Source organism: Glycine soja, chromosome 5 (assembly GCF_004193775.1).
Source record: "Glycine soja cultivar W05 chromosome 5, ASM419377v2, whole genome shotgun sequence".
Taxonomy (NCBI): domain Eukaryota; kingdom Viridiplantae; phylum Streptophyta; class Magnoliopsida; order Fabales; family Fabaceae; genus Glycine; species Glycine soja.
The window spans coordinates 37,018,649-37,036,262 of NC_041006.1; the positions used below are offsets into that span (position 1 = coordinate 37,018,649).

At 31.3% G+C, this 17,614-nt stretch overlaps 2 protein-coding genes across 6 annotated transcripts; one reads left to right on the forward strand and one right to left on the reverse strand.

Moving 5' to 3' along the window:
* The first annotated feature begins 4,651 nt into the window (after positions 1 to 4,651).
* Positions 4,652 to 10,906, forward strand: LOC114412942 (two-component response regulator ORR24-like). Its single transcript, XM_028377061.1, has 7 exons — positions 4,652 to 5,315; positions 6,608 to 7,008; positions 7,442 to 7,518; positions 7,624 to 7,660; positions 9,347 to 9,548; positions 9,655 to 10,084; positions 10,559 to 10,906. Exons 2-7 carry the CDS (start codon positions 6,693 to 6,695, stop codon positions 10,700 to 10,702), a joined length of 1,206 nt encoding a protein of 401 aa, XP_028232862.1. The 5' UTR covers positions 4,652 to 5,315; positions 6,608 to 6,692; the 3' UTR covers positions 10,703 to 10,906.
* A 1,609-nt stretch (positions 10,907 to 12,515) lies between these two features.
* On the reverse strand, positions 12,516 to 16,547 carry LOC114412943. 5 transcript variants are annotated; one of them, XR_003666848.1, is made up of 5 exons: positions 16,208 to 16,547; positions 14,492 to 15,585; positions 13,221 to 14,177; positions 12,963 to 13,117; positions 12,516 to 12,843 (listed from the first exon to the last, which is right to left on the reverse strand). XR_003666848.1 is itself a non-coding variant. In XM_028377062.1 (5 exons), exons 2-4 carry the CDS (start codon positions 15,503 to 15,505, stop codon positions 12,998 to 13,000), a joined length of 1,986 nt encoding a protein of 661 aa, XP_028232863.1. In that variant the 5' UTR covers positions 15,506 to 15,642; positions 16,208 to 16,547; the 3' UTR covers positions 12,516 to 12,843; positions 12,963 to 12,997. The 5 variants fall into 5 exon arrangements, 2 of the variants coding, with proteins under 2 accessions (XP_028232863.1, XP_028232864.1); XR_003666846.1 differs by having other exon boundaries at positions 14,492 to 15,642; XR_003666847.1 differs by having other exon boundaries at positions 12,516 to 12,853; positions 14,492 to 15,642.
* Between the last annotated feature and the right edge of the window lie 1,067 nt (positions 16,548 to 17,614).

Consider the following 17,614-nt stretch of genomic DNA (forward strand, 5'->3'; position numbering starts at 1 on the left):
AATTTCAACAACTCTTAGCATTCTCCTTTGTGCTCTCATCATAATCAAACCCGCAACCAAGAGTTTCTGAAAAGCCCTAACTTGTTCCTCAATCAGAATCCCTTCCTCCCTTGGTTAATGAACGTTTGCACTAACATGGAGGGGCCGTGATCGCAAAGCTTCTTCTGTAGAATGGTAATAAACTTGAAACTATCGTCAGATCTAGTGAAAAGTGAAGATGGGAAGTTTGTGGGAAGAAGACAACACAAGGAGAGACGATGTGAAAAACACCGACAGCCACGAACGCCGGCGAGGACAGATGATGGATAAGGAAGGGAGGAAGGTAGGCTATTGTTGAGGAGCGACAAAGATTCCAGGAACATGAATGTGGTAATTAGGTTTTTCTTAAGGATAAAATTGACTTTTAACTGATAAAAACTCATGATCCACTGGCGGATCACTTAGTCTACCTTAGAATTTGCCTACAAAATAAATGCCCTAGTAGTAGTAACTTAGAAAATCACAAGTTGAAAGTTAAAGCATACCTCACTTTTATTGATGGCTTCCTTTAAATAATGATTATATATTTAGATAAAAAAAAAAAGAGATGAGACTAATACTTAACGTAAATATATAATAGATAACGTTGATAAAAATTCCTGGATATTTCTTCGTATTTTTTTCCTTTGGCATGTGCTTGAAATTCCGAGGGACGCCATAATTGCAGTTACTTGCCATGCAGCCCATACTTACAAGTTATAGCAACTCTATAGTTGGATCTATTGAAACACATGCTTTTAAGGAGAGAAAAAACTGGCCAATGTAAATTAATGTAACATTAATGGAGTTCTTTTTTATATTTTTCTGAAATATATTCTTAAAATTTCGCCTAATGTTTAATAAAAGATAAAAAAATACATTTAATATCTAAAAAATATACAAATATCTAGTACTTTCTTCATTTATTTATTAATTACAAATATTATTAATTAGAAAGACTAATCTAATGATTTGATTTTAACAAGTTTTTCTTGTATCAAGTTTTTTTATGGATACGGGCAAAAAATTAAAAATTAAAAAAAAATAAAAATTATTGAAGGAGTGAATATTTTTTAATTAGCTTTTTAACTAGTGCCATATAATTAACTACACTTGTTAAAAAAAACTTTTATTCAAAATACGTATAGTTACTGTGTGTAATGTGCTTTAACCAATCTTATGGTTTCCAAATGGATCAGCAGTTAATCATTTGTAAACTATAAATTTAGCATTATAATAATGATATTACTTTGGCCGTACATTCATTCCTCGTTCAATGATGGATTCTCAATTTCAATTCAATACTAACAGCAACATGCAACATCCTACGTGAGTCCCAAGAGTCAAAAATCAAACTAATCCGTGGTGATAATGATTTCTCACTCATTATATTCATAATAATTATTACGCAACCAGTACGTTTGAAATTTTTTCTTTAAATTTTTTGTCAAGACCAACAAAAATATAGATAAGTAACGTTTACCAAAAATCACGAAAGGACAAGGGCACAAGAGGGATAATATACCTTGGCACATTATTAATTGTTGATATAAAACTCTTTTCCGGTGCTTGTTATAAGACATGATTCTCCTTTATGGGTCAATCAAGAAATGCTTAATATCTTGTAGTATTTTATAGTTGTAGATCGCTGAGGTATGTCAGTATATATAATAATGTATTGCTAGGTTGGACGTCGTCATCCATGAAATAATATAAAAATACGCCTAATTCTTTGAAAGATTCTTATGCAGTTTAATTAATATATCGTGAAATGTCAACTCTCATGCAAACGTGAGGACAAAACCAATTCTATTCTCTTAAATTTCTTAATCTCTATTGATATAGGCTCTCCTATTTTCCCTTCCTCTCCACGTAATCTTGTCTCTGCCAAACCCTTTTCTTTAATTCTGTGATCGAGCACTGGGCTTGAAATGTGTATATATATATATATATATATATATATATATATATATATATATATATATATATGCACATGCCACGCAAAACGAGCTTTGGAGTTTGGCGCCATCTAGCAAAACCTAATTTCTCGGCTGATTCCAACGTTGCCCCAATCTACAGGTCCTCTTTGTCGTTTTGGGACAAAAACAACCCAAAGTGGGAAAATGACCAAAATTTGTGCCCTTATGATCAGCACATCTTATGGGAGAGACATGTTTGGTTTCGGATTTCAGACCCTGCCATCCCTCATTTTTTTCATGTACCAAACTTCAGACCTGCCTCCCTCGATTACTTGTGCATTGAATTTGGTGAATAATTAATAGTATAATGTGTTTTTCTTAGTTTTTTTTATCTTACCTCATTACCGAAGATTAATTTTTTTGAAATGTAGAGGTTATTGAAATGACTTTAATTGTGACTCTCAATACAAAATATATAACATTTTCGATATATGTTACCAAGAATTAAATCAATAATATGTTTGAGGCTTTTTTTATCAACTATATGTTAAACATTGTTGCATTACAAAATGTAACAACATATTTTTTTAAATGATTTTTCTATTATTTGAAATTTATTAACAAATATATATGAGGATTATGTGAATTTTACTTTCTCATGAATTTTACTTGTGATTTCTATACTTTTAGTAATAAATCTCGGTTAATAATAAAGAGTGTCTCAAAAAACATAATGTATGTATGTATGTATAAAAATGGAGCACGTGATATATATAATAGGAGCAATCAATACAAAATTGAAACAATTACTTGATCGACCGGGTCCAAATATACTGACAAATAGTATTTGCACTTTTTTTTGAAAAAAAAAATATACAAATAATATTCTCTTTGTCTTTAATTATAAGATTTTTAATTAATTCATGTTTTTTAAGAAAAATAATTAATTTAGTAATTAATTTAGTCAGTCACATTAAATTTATTAATTATTTGTATTATCATTTCAAAATTATATTTTTCTTATATGTCTATCTATTTAATTATTTCTTATAAATATTTGGAGAAAAAATAATTAAGTAAAAATATATAAGAAAATAATAATTAATATACCTAAAAATTAGAAAAAAGATGTTATAAAAATAAATAAATATTTTTTAAAAATCTTATAATTAAGAACAAAGAAAATATATAATATAAAAGAATAAGTGTATCATAAGATAATTAATATGATAAAAAAAGAAAAGAAAAAATATAATGTTATAAAAAAAGGTTAATATAGCATACTCTCTTTATTTCTGTGAGTATGTGTCATGTGTGTGTATATATGTATATATATTATTAACTATTAATTACTTGTCAGAGGATAGATAAACCAGAATTTGCAATCTCACTTTTTGAGTTGTACCTGATGACGGGTTTTGATCACCTGAAAGTTAGAGCAATTTTCATCATTTAACAAAAAACCTGCAGTAGGAAAATTGGTGTTAATAGTAATAATATCTGGAGTTGACAAAGACATCACTAAGTTAAACCACATATATGGTTGCGGTATTCAACAAATTAAAAGAGTTGGGTGCATCAGAAGTCAATAAAGTTGATATAAATTTCAACTTCCCCTCCCAGCTTCTAGATTTCCTTTAGAAGAAAGCTCAATTGTCAAACATTTTGCTAACAAATCATCTTTTTCCTACAGATTCTCTCAACAGAAGTAAATTACTATATTGGTTAAAAAGTGAGATCTTAATGGTTAAAATACCTCGGCTATTGCTATGTTCAGTTACAGTATTAATTTATTTTGATTATAATATAATGCTTGGACTTTGGACTTCCTTATTTCAATTCAATATTGAGTAAATTGAGAAATACCTATTGTCTTTTCCTCTCCATTTCCACGAATGGAAGTCTTCAAAGTCAGAGTCAAGATTCCAATCATATAGCTCATGCATGCACTTAATTAGAAAAGTAAATTACAATTGTCAATTATTCAATCATGAAATGCACATTTAGCCACCAGTTACCGTTGAAAATGCCTCAAAAACTAAATTATACATGTCGTTATTTATATTTTTGCACATTTCCCACCAAAATTGACTATATTTTTAAAAGCACACACCCCTATTACATTACTGCCTTATATTAATTAAGGTTGTCCAATCGCTAATATTCTACAAAGCATACCAAAAATAAGACGTCACAGTTAAACATACAGAGCAAAGAAGTCTGTGGAAACATATGGTATATTATTAAAAGAAGAGATATTTTAAAAATATAGTATACGAGAGAAGCGACTGAGAAATGCACGCATTATTGGGACAGAAAAACAGTAGTATTGAAATGGGAACAAAGTCTTAGATTAGGTGGGAAGAAAATGAAAGGTGGATTAAAAATGGGGTCCACAGCATACAGGCAGCTATATTAAGAATATGGAGCTAGCATGGTCAATTAAAACGAACAGTAGTAATATTATTCATATATCACATTTTCGAAACTCATATTTTACAATTTTGTACGTGAAAAAAGAGAGAAAAAAACATTGCCCTGCTTTCTATTTTTTTCACTCATAAAAGTGAGGTATAAAATAAAATCACAAAAAATAGAGAGCAAATATCATAATTAACATCAAAGTGAGTCCCTAGCACAGGTCAAACAATTAAGATAATCACGAGCTAGCTAGTTAGAGAGTAGAGACAGACAGAGAGGTAGATTGATTTTTACAACTGTCAAGAGGGGACGGAGAAAAAAAAAGGTTAGAGGAGAAAAGGGTAGGAATTAAGTGCAAAAGGGACCAGCAACATCTGTATCTATTATGTAGGTTTATTACAATTTAAGGAGAACAAGTAGTCTGTCCGAATATTGTTGATTCTCAATTTCCTTTTTTTTCTTTTCTTTTCTTTCTTTCTTTCTTTTCCTTTCGTACCATAAAAGCCTATCTAATATCTTAAACTTATGACTCTAATTCTTCTGCTGAATGATATGCCAAAGACATCCCAAATCTAAGACCGTATATCCTCTCTCTCTCTCTCTTTCTCTTTCTCTTTTTCCCCTTCCAAGCATGTCAAAGAACACAGCATCATCCAAGACTAAATCCAGCGCAATCTGTCCATGAGTTATGTTCTTTAAAGTTTTATAACAATAAGGCCACGAAGGTTCTCCATAGGTGACTAAGTGAAGAAAGATATGGTTGTATATATATATATATATGCAGTGTTGCATCTATGATCAATAGGCTTGGAAAAGAAAGAAAAGAGGCACATCATCGTGAATAGGGTCATTGGAAGAGAAAGAAAAGAGGCACATCATCATCGTGAATAGGCTCATTGGAAGAGAAAGGATAGAGGCACATCATCATCGTGAATGGTTGGTACTTTAGGGAAAAAGGTGAAACACTCAAGATCAAAGTATTTTGTCTTTATTTTTTTTTTCTTTTGTTAATTTCTTGGACAAACCATCAACGATACCAGTTTAAACAATTCACCGTTTTCATGGGTTTTGTCCCCGTCTCCTTTTTGTGGTGTGTACTTTGAATCATGAATACTATTATTTTCTCTTTGTTTTTCTTATGATTACATATAAAATGCTTTCTCTCCAATATTTTACTTCCCGAAAACACTTGAAATTTATTCATACACAACCTATTGAGGATTAATTTCTTAATCAATTCCTAAGTTTTTTCATTCAAAGAAAAATTTTAAGCACCGGATACTTTCTTCTGAACTGCATCTCCCTACCCGAGATGTGTTTTGTTCATGGTGATGAACTGACTTTGTTTTTTAATATATCTTTCATAGGTTTGCGGCAAAGTAATTAACCCTTTTTCTTCATCATACATGTTTTTCTAATATTTAGAGAAAGAACCATAATTAAAATTGAAGATACAAGTGTCAGCGCACCTTGTTCTTGTCCTGAAATCCCATTTTACACAAGATATCATAAAGCATTTGTACAGATAAAAAGACAAGAAAATTGATTATAAAATGTTAGTTAACGCTGAATGGACAATTTCTCTCTCTCTCTCTCTCTCTCCCTTACGATATATCCTAGTTTCCTTATTCACTACCTACGATTTACACATGAATATGCGTGTGAGTTCATGAACATGATCATGTGAGTGTGTTTAATTTGTAAATCTCTCGAACCCTTTACGAGCCTTTTGAAATTTATTATTTCAGTGATTAAATTAAAACAATATATTTCTTGTTATATTTCCGGAGTAGGAAATGGCATGACCTAACTAAAGTAAAGCGTTTGTTCATATAATTTCCATCTTTTTAGTAGTAATGAATTTCCTCGTCTACCACTTCAGTTAATTCCTTTCCACTTGAATAAGTAGATCTGAGTACTTAACACATCCCTCATAAATTTTATTCACATTTTCTCGGTAGAGAAGTTGGTTGCACTTTTATACTATAATTCTTCAATTTGACCTACTACTGCTCTTTGTGTCATAACTTCTCACTGTTCATTGCTTAGTAATTTTCTTTGGTACAACTTCTTGTAATCTAGATAGTTACTATTACTTTACCATTGAGTTTTAAAGCTTCGTAATTGTTGCAGAGAAATTACAGCCTGTTCTCACAAACTCTTCCTTAAATCACTATTCCCTTATATTGTTTATTTTGCCAACTTTGATCTGCACATTTAAATATATATTAATGTCGTGTTTGTTTCAGACATGAAATGCCATTCATAATTTGTACACATTAATAAAGAATTGAAGTTGGAGGTGATCCTGATCGAGCAAAACAACAAATAAATATGTCAGATGAATATGAGAGGAGTGAACATGCTGATGATGACTCTTCAATGGGATCATCCCAGAAATGCTCATCCTTTGATTTGAATGAAGAAGCTAGTAGCAAAGATAACAATGACAACGATGATAAGGGATTCGAGGAAGCAAGGGAAGAAGGTACTTCAACTAATAAAAGTAGCAGCATGACAAAGGAAGGAAGTAATGAACGGAGAGGTGGCGTGAGACAATATGTTAGATCAAAAATGCCTCGGCTTCGGTGGACACCTGAACTTCATCTATCCTTTGTGCATGCTGTTGAAAGGCTTGGAGGTCAAGAAAGTAAGTGAGACATGGATTAAAGAAATACTTACTATATACAATGAAAAAATATGCTAAGCACTTATAATATAAATATTGATATTATCATTTTGTCATAAGTATCATGTTTATTAACTTTTATAATAATTAAGATATTAACAATAATTTTATAAAATGATAGAATAAAATTATTTTATAAATGTTTATTAAACTCATATAATATTGTTAGTGGACTCAAGGTTAAAGACATGTAGAGTTCATTGTTTTTATTTTATTTTATTAATGTATTGATCATAAAGTTTGTCTTTATTTAGCCTTTTAATATGATATTACTAGAGTTTTGTGTTCCAGTTACAGTACCCTTGTATTCTCTCTTAAGAAATTTTAGTTAGTAAAAAAAGCCTATTATTTGCCCTAAAATGTTTGGCTGAAATCTTTGCCTCAATTGGTGTAGGAGCAACACCCAAATTGGTGCTTCAGCTAATGAATGTGAGAGGCCTCAGCATTGCTCATGTCAAGAGTCACTTGCAGGTACCAACAAAATTGCGGGTTTGATATTATATTTTTTTCCCCTTGAAAATTAATTGATGTTTTATTGACATAAATAAATTCATTGTTATGCAATTTTCCTTTCAGATGTATCGAAGCAAGAAACTAGACGAGGCTGGGCAAGGTGAGAACTATTTTAAATCTTGCAAAGCGTTCTAAAGCAGATGAATCCTTTTTTGTGTACAATAAGATAGGAATACAGCTTAATTAGTATGATCCTTTGATATATCTCTTACATATTTTGTAAGATATAGTTTCCTCTCCTATAATGCCGGATGCAAAGTTCACAACTCACACTGAAAATGTTATAATAACACCCAAGATATAGAGAATGGAACAATTGATTAGCTTAGAATAACTATGAGAATGACAAGTGTTATACTTAGAGAGGCAAATAATTAACTTCTTTTCATTAATATCTAGTTTTTTTTTCATAATATGATAATTTAACTATAAGAAACAATGTTTTTTAAAAATGCTTTTTTTTTTACCGCTTTTAAGAAGTTTAAGAAAACTATTCAAAGGAAACCAATCAAATGGAGTGATTTTAAGTAATTTGGCCAACTTATTTTTGGGTCTCTCTTTTTTCTTAAAAAGAGAGGTTGAATCAAACAAAATTTTAAGAAAAAAATATAGCATTTTAATGAAGAAAAATATAAAATTTTGAGAAAAACTAGTTTTAAGACATTTTGATGTCGTCTGTTTCTTTTTTATAATTATTATTATTTCAGATTTTAAGATTCAAAAGCATCATATAGAAGAAATCATAAATAATAAGTAACTTTCATGCTTGAAAATTCATATAATTATTAAACATTTTTTACTTGAAATTAAAATTTCAACTTTAAAGTAACTTTAAACTCAAGATAATCCATCAATGGTGTCTTAGTCTTGTGCTTTCATCTAAAACCATTGATCATTGTAATGTAGCCTGTTGAGAGAGGAAAGAAAAATTAAGCTGGACGGTTGCTGGTTTAGTATTTTGTGGTTTAACCATAATGATTGTTACTCTATAACATTATTTAATTAAGATTATTCATGGTCATTTTGATTTAATTTGTTTCTATAACAGACCGGATTAAAATTCGGACCTAGTCTTGATCTTGAGTCTCTGCCAAGAGGGGGTCATGGCTATCTTTTTTCTTATTTCAGTTATTTGTATATAGATCCTATAGAATGTTTTGTATTGTTAAACTTAGTCACGTTGTAGTTATAGGTCTTATCACTATGGGTTCAGTATCTTTTGTACTCAGCTCGTTCTCAGTCAAATCTTATTATAAAAAAATATGTAAGAAAAATACTTAATTAAACGGTAAAACTCATGCGGGGCATTTGGTATGCTTCAAATCACAATTTTTATGAATGAAAATTATGTTTGCTGATAAAAAAATTATAATTTATTTGATTAGTCATTAGAAATTAGAAATTAGAAATTATTAGATAAATTTTGTAAGAATCAAAGAATTATATATTTTTATTGATTATTTTAATTACTTATTATATTATATAATTTAATAAAGAATAATATATTTTTTATTGTAATAAAAGAAAAAAATTAAACTTAAGAAAAAATAAAACTCTCACCTTTTACATGAAATTTTTTCATGAATAATTGATTAAAAAATATTTTTAAGAAACATTTTTTTTAAGAATGTTATTTTTTAAAAAATACATATGAGAAATTAAATTATTTAATATATGATTTCCGAAAAACTAAAAACTTTTCTTCTAAGAGGACATAATTAAGGTTGGGATTACTTTATTTTACCTTTTTTTTTTTACTATATATTCATCCATATTCTCTTTGCAGTATTAGGTCAAACATACAAATCAACCCATGAACTTGGTCGTATTTCTCATGTAGCCCATCAGTCCATGAATCCTCGTCAACATTTTAAGATGGGAAATGGAGGAATTATTCTAGCAAGTGATTACAACGACCACAGTTATTTCCATGGTCTCATGCATCCCTGCTCCCTATCACATTCACATACAAAAGCCATCGATTCAAGGTATAGCTATGCATGCACGTTTTAATTGATTTTATTCCCAATATTTTCCATGGTTTTGCAATCTAATTAATCTATATTTGCAATATATATACCTATCTATCACTAGGCGCCAACAATGGTACTTCAATAATCATCAACCTTTTAGAAGACCAAGTTACTTTAGCAACGAAGTTGTCTCCTCAACTGCCTTACAAACGCAAGGAAGATCATTATCTTCAAACCAAATTAACCTAATGGATGCCACCAGCATTGCACCCATGAGACCAAGCCAGTTTCTTGAAGAGAAAAAGTGGCCTCCCTTAGATATTATGAACAACCATCACTGGAAGAAAAGGTTGCCTGCCAATATTACTTCTAATGCTGTGTCACAACCTGTTGTACATCAATTTGGCACCACTGCAGCATCTCTGCTTAGACCAAGTGAGTTGAACTTTGGAAACAACACAAGAATCAAGGAGCATCTATCAAACTCCGACGAGCATCGCAACTATTCCAACAGTTTCAAGCTAGAATTTGAGCCTCCATTTCGGATTAAGGTAACAATATTAAGACTTAAGAAACTAAGATTTGTATGTTCTTTTTTTTTGGCTTAAATATATTTTGGTGCTTGAAAATATGCCATTTTTTCATTTAAATTTAATTTATTTTTAGTCTTTATATTTAATAAAATTAAACTATTACATTTTCAATCCTTTTCAAGAATTAAAAGCATATTTTTTTATACTTTTTAAAATAAAAAATAAATAAAAACTAGACACTTAGAAAAATTAAAATTACTGATAGAACAATTTATGTGTAATTTAAAAAAAAATCCATCACTAACATATAATAAAAAAGAAATTTTTCATTACTAAATTCGATCACTAATTCATTGATTTTTAGTAGTGAGATATATTAAAAAAAATCTTCATCATATTCGCATAAGTACTGTTAATGTATTGAACTTCTTTTTCTTTTTTTACCTTTTTCACCATTGATAGAATTTTTATTTATTTTTTCACCAAATGCAGTCGAATCAAGAAAAATTGCAGAAAGAGAACCAATGGGCGCCTGATTTGCGACTGAGTTTAAGTCAGAGAGATGGCAACAATGATGGCAAGACTGATCATTGCAGAGAAACCCAAGAAATCAACACGAAACTTTCACTTTCATAGAACTTATAACCATGTCAATGTATTATGCAAATACCACACAACCCAGCCATTCATATAGTCTGAGTGAAGATATATCGATACTAAAACGAATTAAGTTACACAATTATATGTCGCTAAAACGCTAAATTATGGGCTTGCCAGTACATAGGGTTTCTCCTCACACCCAAAATAATAATAATAATTAAATCGGATTTGAGTGTAAAATGAATGTGGTGGTCGTGATTACGAGTGAGTTTTCAACAGATAGATTTTTTGTGTGCTAGTATTTGATTTGATAAGGCACAAAGTAAAATAAAAGAGAGTGAAGGAAAATAACACATATTTCATCATGTTCAGGCGTTAACCTTTTGTGTATGTACATGCAATGGATACGTAGTTCAACAACACTGAGAGTATGGCGATCAGGCCTTACTGCAAGAGCTCCAGTAGTACTTCTGCACCTACAGAGAAGAAGATTTATGTTGGAAAATGCATGGATTTAGTAGCTATGTGTTAGAAAAGAAATTGAGTTGCACACACGAGTTTTATGATGAGCGTGGATTTTTTCCTTACTAGCGATTGTGTTTTTGGTTTGTTGAATATCACTAGTTGTGTAGTTAAAGTTAAGTTTTGAAGCAGCTATATAAAAGAGTACTTGAATTGTTTCTTCTCTCTCTCACACTCTCTCTTTAACAAAGTATAGAAGAACCAGTGAATGTGAATCCCTTTCTCACTTTCTATTCCAAAGTCGATCATCCAAGAATTCAGTTGAATTTTGTTTAAGAACTGTATCTGCTGATCAGGATGCGCGGTGCTCCTCTCCCCCCAAATTGTTTTAGAATTTGTTTGTATATTTATTTCGTTTTTAAAATAATACTCTACATTTTGGTAGATAAAAAATATTTTTTCTTAATTATAAATTCTATAGCACAGTAACTGTTCATGCTATAGAGAAACCAATTGAATCTTTAATTCAGATAAAGTTTCAAGAAACCTCAACGAATTTTATCAACTCTTTTACGAAGATAGGTTATTTCACAAAATTAATTATTAAAATAGGTGTTTTTATTAAACTATTTATTTGTCATAGGTGATTTTTGTTATGTAAAATACAAGAAGTGTTATCCTAAAATGTATCATCCTTGTTAGGTATTTAGAGTTGTTAAATTACCAGTTTAATGACTAAATCCCTAGTCACATTTTCATTCAATTTGTGTTGCTTAAATCGACACTAAATACTTCATAAGACTAATACTTATTAAGATGACGTCTTTTGTTATAAGACAAAAAAAAAAAAACACAAGATGTCACCTTGGGTGACACCTCTTACATTCTTCGTGATAAAACATGACAGGTAAGTAATTTATTTTGATAATTAGTTTTGCAAGATAACTTATTTTGATAAAAAAAAAAGAAAAAAAAGTCAATTTTATTACACATAACTTGGCATGCATGTATAGTGGGTATATTGCCTATCTATGCTACATGTCATCTTGCCTTTTGCAAAGGGGAGTGGTGCGTATGGGGTTAGTCTTCTCTTCTACTAGAGATTTCCAGTAATTGAAGAGGATCTCTACTCGTGTATATGATGTGCTAGGTTTACTAGTAGGATCATGAAGAGCTCATATGAAGCTTAATTTTTTTACCTTAGAAAAGTGGTTTATGACATTTCTATAGTTTTTTCTTTTTGTAACTTATTATAATAATCAAGCTTATGAATAAATTCCCATTGAATAAGTGCTATTGCACCCTAAATCGGAAATTAGTTTGATTTTCATACTTGGACTGTTGAACATAAATTTATGTAAGTGAAAGAAAAAGACAGACAAAAATCTCAAGAAGAATTTCTGTTTGTAATAATGTATATAAAAGAAGAAAAAATTATGCATGAATAACAGTAATTAGTAATGTCGTTTATATATACATTCATATGTATAAAATGTCGATACTTAAAGATTAGCTGCATATGATGAAACAGAAGATTCGTTTCCCTTAATTAGCAAGCTGTCAGGAAGTACCAACAAGGTGAAAAGGCAAACAATAGTAGTGCATATGCACTTCTCTGGGGGTAGCTTCTGTAATTTTCAGTCCACCGAAAGTACCACTAGTTCAAAGAAGCTTCATTGTTTTTATTGATCACCAAAAATTATATCGATTCCTCTCTGTAAAATACTGACATGATGTCAAGAATCAAGATTAAGAAGCCAACAAATGGAAACAAAATCCAATAGAAAATAATAACTAATAAGATATGAGAGTGTATAAAAAACAAAAATCTAACCTATGCTGTCATGCCAAAAACCAATAGAAGGAGAACTAAATCCCATAAGCCTGAAAAAAAATAAAGGACATAAAAAGCTTGGACCATAACATGATATACATTCCCGAATTCCATCTCTATGATTTCATATGCTGAGATTTATACACGACTAGTTCCTGTAGAGAAAAGTTAAATGTGAGTTTTCATCGGTTTTGTGACTTAACCATTGGGGAAGTCTAAAAATAAAAAACGAACGGCTAAAGGGATTAATAAGGTTACCTTAGAACAGGTTACATGATCATGATTCAAATTCGAAGATTTCACTATTGTTTCCCACTTAGTATAGCTTGATGCTCTACTAAAACCCTGCCTTTTAGCCTGGGAATGTGTACCTTGATTTGAAAGTGGGAATGAATTCTTAGAAGAAACTAGAGGCAGGGCACGACAAAGCCAGGATTCAGAAGGTGACTTTGGCAATGGTGGGGCCAGAGGATGTAGAACATATTCATTGCCAACTTTTCCTGAATCATCAACCACTACAATTTGCTGCTTGCTTATCTCTGCATCTTTGTCAAATGAACTTGGCACAAGTTGCAAGGACATGGACTCTTGATTAATTTCTTGATCAGCTGCCAATCTTTCAGCTTTATCTTCTTTGGCCATGAGATGTAACATGCTAGACAAAGTTGGAGAATTGGCATCCACAGGATTCAACACTTGGGAATCCAAATTCTCCTCCAAAGCTTCTAGGTGCTTCATATCTCGAAAAGAATCTAGTAGGAAAGTTCTGTCTTTTCCTACCACTATTGTGTTACCTAAAGAATGCGAACTAGAGCATGATGATTTTATTGTACTTGCAGTATCTATGTACAATGTCTTTTCAACAGTAAGGCTCCCAAAGCTATAGCTTCTTTTTGCTCCTTGTGATAGCACCTCTTGAATACTTGAATGCCCTCTACTCGGGAATTTCAATTTGCCAGAATGATTATTATCATCTTGTTTGGAATCACCAAGCAACTTTGCTCCAGGAAAGGGAGGTTGAGGTTTACTTTGAAAAGGAGATACGCCAGCAGAAGCAGCTCTTGAACGACGAAAGGGAGAGAGCCTACCTAGCTTCTTCAATTCACCTGAGTAGGTATACCTGCTTGATTCACTAGTCCATTTTTTTCTTACATCCTGCTTGTCTGGTGATGCAGCTCTAGAGCTTGATTTGCTCTTATTAATAGCATCCCAAGCCTGCAGCAAAAATTCATGACTGTGGTAAACGAGTTGAAGTCATGATTGGTGAAAATGTTTATATTCAGAAGGAGGGTAAGGGTGGGAAATGGGAATGGATCTTCCAATGTTGAATTTTAATGTACTTATAATGTGACATTGTGTCAATCTCTCTTCATGGGGGGTATTAGATAGAGAAATAGATACAAATTTTGTGAATATTAATGAAGAGAGAAATTGGTACAAAATTTTCACATAGAAATGTCATGAAGGGTACAATTGACTATTGAAGGGTGAAATGCAAGAATAGAAAGTAAGAGTTATGTAGTTGTTACCTTCTTTATAGATGGAGCTGGTCTATGCGAGCGAATATGAGAACTTTTATCAGGTTTTCCAACCTCATAGGCAGAATACAAGGGAAACTGATTCCCCATTTTCGTCCCAGGCACTGGATTTAATAAGCACAATGAATTTCTAACACATAAGCGGGGAAATAATCCGCAACCTTTAGCTGAATTATTTGCATAATCATTAGTTTCATTGTCACTTTCCTCCTCTTCTTCTTCCTCTTCTTGACATTGACCAGTATATGGTACAATGTCAGTGATATGTCTACTAACAAATGACTTCTTTTGTTCAGGAACCAATTTGATAAATTCCCTAGGTTGTTCAGTCAGAACAGTTTGCTTTCTAGAAGAAGCATATTGAGGAGGCTGTATAGTCATAGCCTTTGCTGCAGTTAAAAACCTGCTCATCATGAAATCATGAGCTTGTTTATCAGTAGAAGAGGCTCCACACATATCCGCAACCACATTATCTAAGCCACTCACATCACTCACACTACAGTTCATAGACAAAGGCTCTGTAGGTGACAGTGTTTCAAGTGCATCAGAATAAACATCACCATCATCATCATAGTCATCATTCTCTTCCACCTTTTTCATTTTCTCATCTTTATGTTCTTTGTTGCAATCTATTTTCTCACTTAAAGAATTTGATATGCTTGGGGGCCTAAAGTTATTTGCAACATTAGGTTCCTTTTCCAATGATTGTTTGGCTACATTTGTGGATTTTCCAGGGGGGAGAGTTGGGGTAATTGAAGCCTTTGTAGGAAGTTGAGGTTCTGATCCATCATAATCCTTTGACCTTCCAGGGATATGCTCCCAATTGAAAGGCACTGCAACAGGTTCTGTTACCTGATCCAAAGTGGTGTCTGATTTGTAGTGTGGAAGTGTTTGTGGCTTCTCTAATATCTTTCTATTTGCTTCAGTTAAGGAAGGTGATGTACCAAAAGAGCGCCTCACCGACATAAGAGGAGCATCAATGTTCAATTTCCTTTCATTCATCATGTTCCACACCAACTCAACTGAACTCTTCTATGTTGCACTCTCAATAATAAGTTCAAGAATCAAGGGAATATCATCTGCTACTAATTTCAGCACAAAAAGGATGTGGTATAAGAATCGTTCTATTCAATCAAGAAAATCTGAAAAGAGGGTGGAGGAACAAGATCATTACATTTTAAATTACAACTTAAACAGCAGATTCTCTGTTTCAAATTTCAATTCAACCGGACTTGAACCAAGATCAGAGAAGCACAATGATGCAACCAGTGAGCAAAATTTTAAACCAAAATGAACTCATGATAACAGGATATTGATGACTGAAATAACTTTCCATTTTCTCCACCATTAACCAAAAAAAAAAGAGAAATTCTGTAATGGTCTATTGAGAGTGAGGAACGGGAAAATTGATATTTGTTGCTTAGGAAACCAAATATTCAAGCCTGGGATGATAGGATTCCTATAAAAACCTATTTTCCTCTTCTCAATAAGCCAATTATACAAATATTTAACCATTGCAAGTCTTGCTACCAAAAAACAACAGAGGCAACAACGTACAATTAATAAATTAAACAGATAAAGCAAGAGAACTTTGATGAATCATCATATCATAACAACTAACAAGCTTAACTTAAGTTCCCACTAGAGTACTAATTCAAGTGCAAGAGGAAAATAAATAAATGGTAATGAAGAAAAGATCAAACAAACCTATTTAATAACAGCATGAAACACGGGACATGGTCATCCCAGGCATTTGCAGTTCAAGCCAAATTGAATAAAGTGTCTAGAGTAGGTGTGTTTTTTTTTTCATGGTCATGTAGCACTAAGAATGCGAATTGGCCATATAAAACTCAAAAAATGGGATAGAATAGAATCATCAAATAAGTAGTGAGTGAACATCACTTGGTGAGAGAGTTCAGTCCCATGAGAGATGAATGAAACACGTCACAAGGAAGTGGTTGGTAAGTTGCAAAACGGAATGAATGAGTAAGAACAAAGGAAAGCAGAGATAGAGACAGAAAGGTTCGGTATTTCGTCTTCTTTTGCTTTCTGCGTACTTTCGGATTTTACAATGTGTCTGACGAAGACAACATAATCCACTAAATATTCCACTCCAATGCTATTAGTCGCTACACTTTTTTTCACTGTGATGAGGTGCTGTTGCAACCACGCGCTTGCTTTTTCTACTCATTTACTATTTAATTTTGATTTTGTATTAGAGACTGAAAAAAGATACAAGAGAGAAATAAACGTTAAGGAGAAGAATCCCGGCCATTCAAGTAAATTGGTTTTTTTTTTCCGCCTCAATGACAGAAAAGAAACATCATTAATTCGGAGTTCAATAAATAAATAAATAAAATTTAGTCAAAAATCATTTTTATCAAGAATTAAAGTTAAATATTATTCAAACAATTCAACTTTAACTTTAATATATTAATCATTTTATTTGTATACTGATAATTTTAAATTTTAAATATATCTTAATTTTAATTTATTAGAATTTTAAATATTTCTTCATCTTTATTTAGCAATTTGAATTGTAAAAGTTAAGTTTATTATGCATTTTAATTATGTATAAACTATCTCACTTCAGAAAAATGAACTTATAATAACAAATTCCAATACAATTGACATATAATATATTGAGTCCTTTAAAAAAAATTGTTACATTGACTTTCTTAAATATGCTTATTAGACAATAATTTGCAAAAGAACACCCATGGAGACAATGTCAATGACTATTTAATTTCAGTATAAATTGTTATGAATTACCTTTAACGCTTAAGTTTTTAGCTAAAAGTTTATAAATAATTTTACATTAACACATTCTTTCGAAATTTACTTCTTATTTAAAATAGAGGATTCAAACTTGAATTCACTTGATAGTAAAACTTCAATACAATAACTAGATATATAAAAAAAATTAACTCTGCAAAATTCAATTTTACACTTAAATGTTCATAAGTACTGTAAATTTATATTGGACAGTTATCAACATTACAAAAATATCGTTTTTCTATCATTTTGGTAAAAAAAAAAAAAAAAAAAAACAGCGTTGGGGGACCTCTGGAATGGGAAGATGGCATGAGACTCGTGCGAACAAAATTACATATA

Excerpts from the sequence above, each read along its gene's own strand:
- LOC114412942 (XM_028377061.1), top strand. The coding sequence starts at position 6,693 with ATGTCAGATGAATATGAGAGGAGTGAACATGCTGATGATGACTCTTCA. Across the intron at positions 7,661-9,346 it reads ACTAGACGAGGCTGGGCAAG|TATTAGGTCAAACATACAAA; the intron begins GTGAGAACTATT and ends TTCTCTTTGCAG. Across the intron at positions 10,085-10,558 it reads AGCCTCCATTTCGGATTAAG|TCGAATCAAGAAAAATTGCA; the intron begins GTAACAATATTA and ends CACCAAATGCAG.
- LOC114412943 (XM_028377062.1), bottom strand. The coding sequence starts at position 15,505 with ATGATGAATGAAAGGAAATTGAACATTGATGCTCCTCTTATGTCGGTG. Across the intron at positions 14,178-14,491 it reads CAGCTCCATCTATAAAGAAG|GCTTGGGATGCTATTAATAA; the intron begins GTAACAACTACA and ends TTTTTGCTGCAG.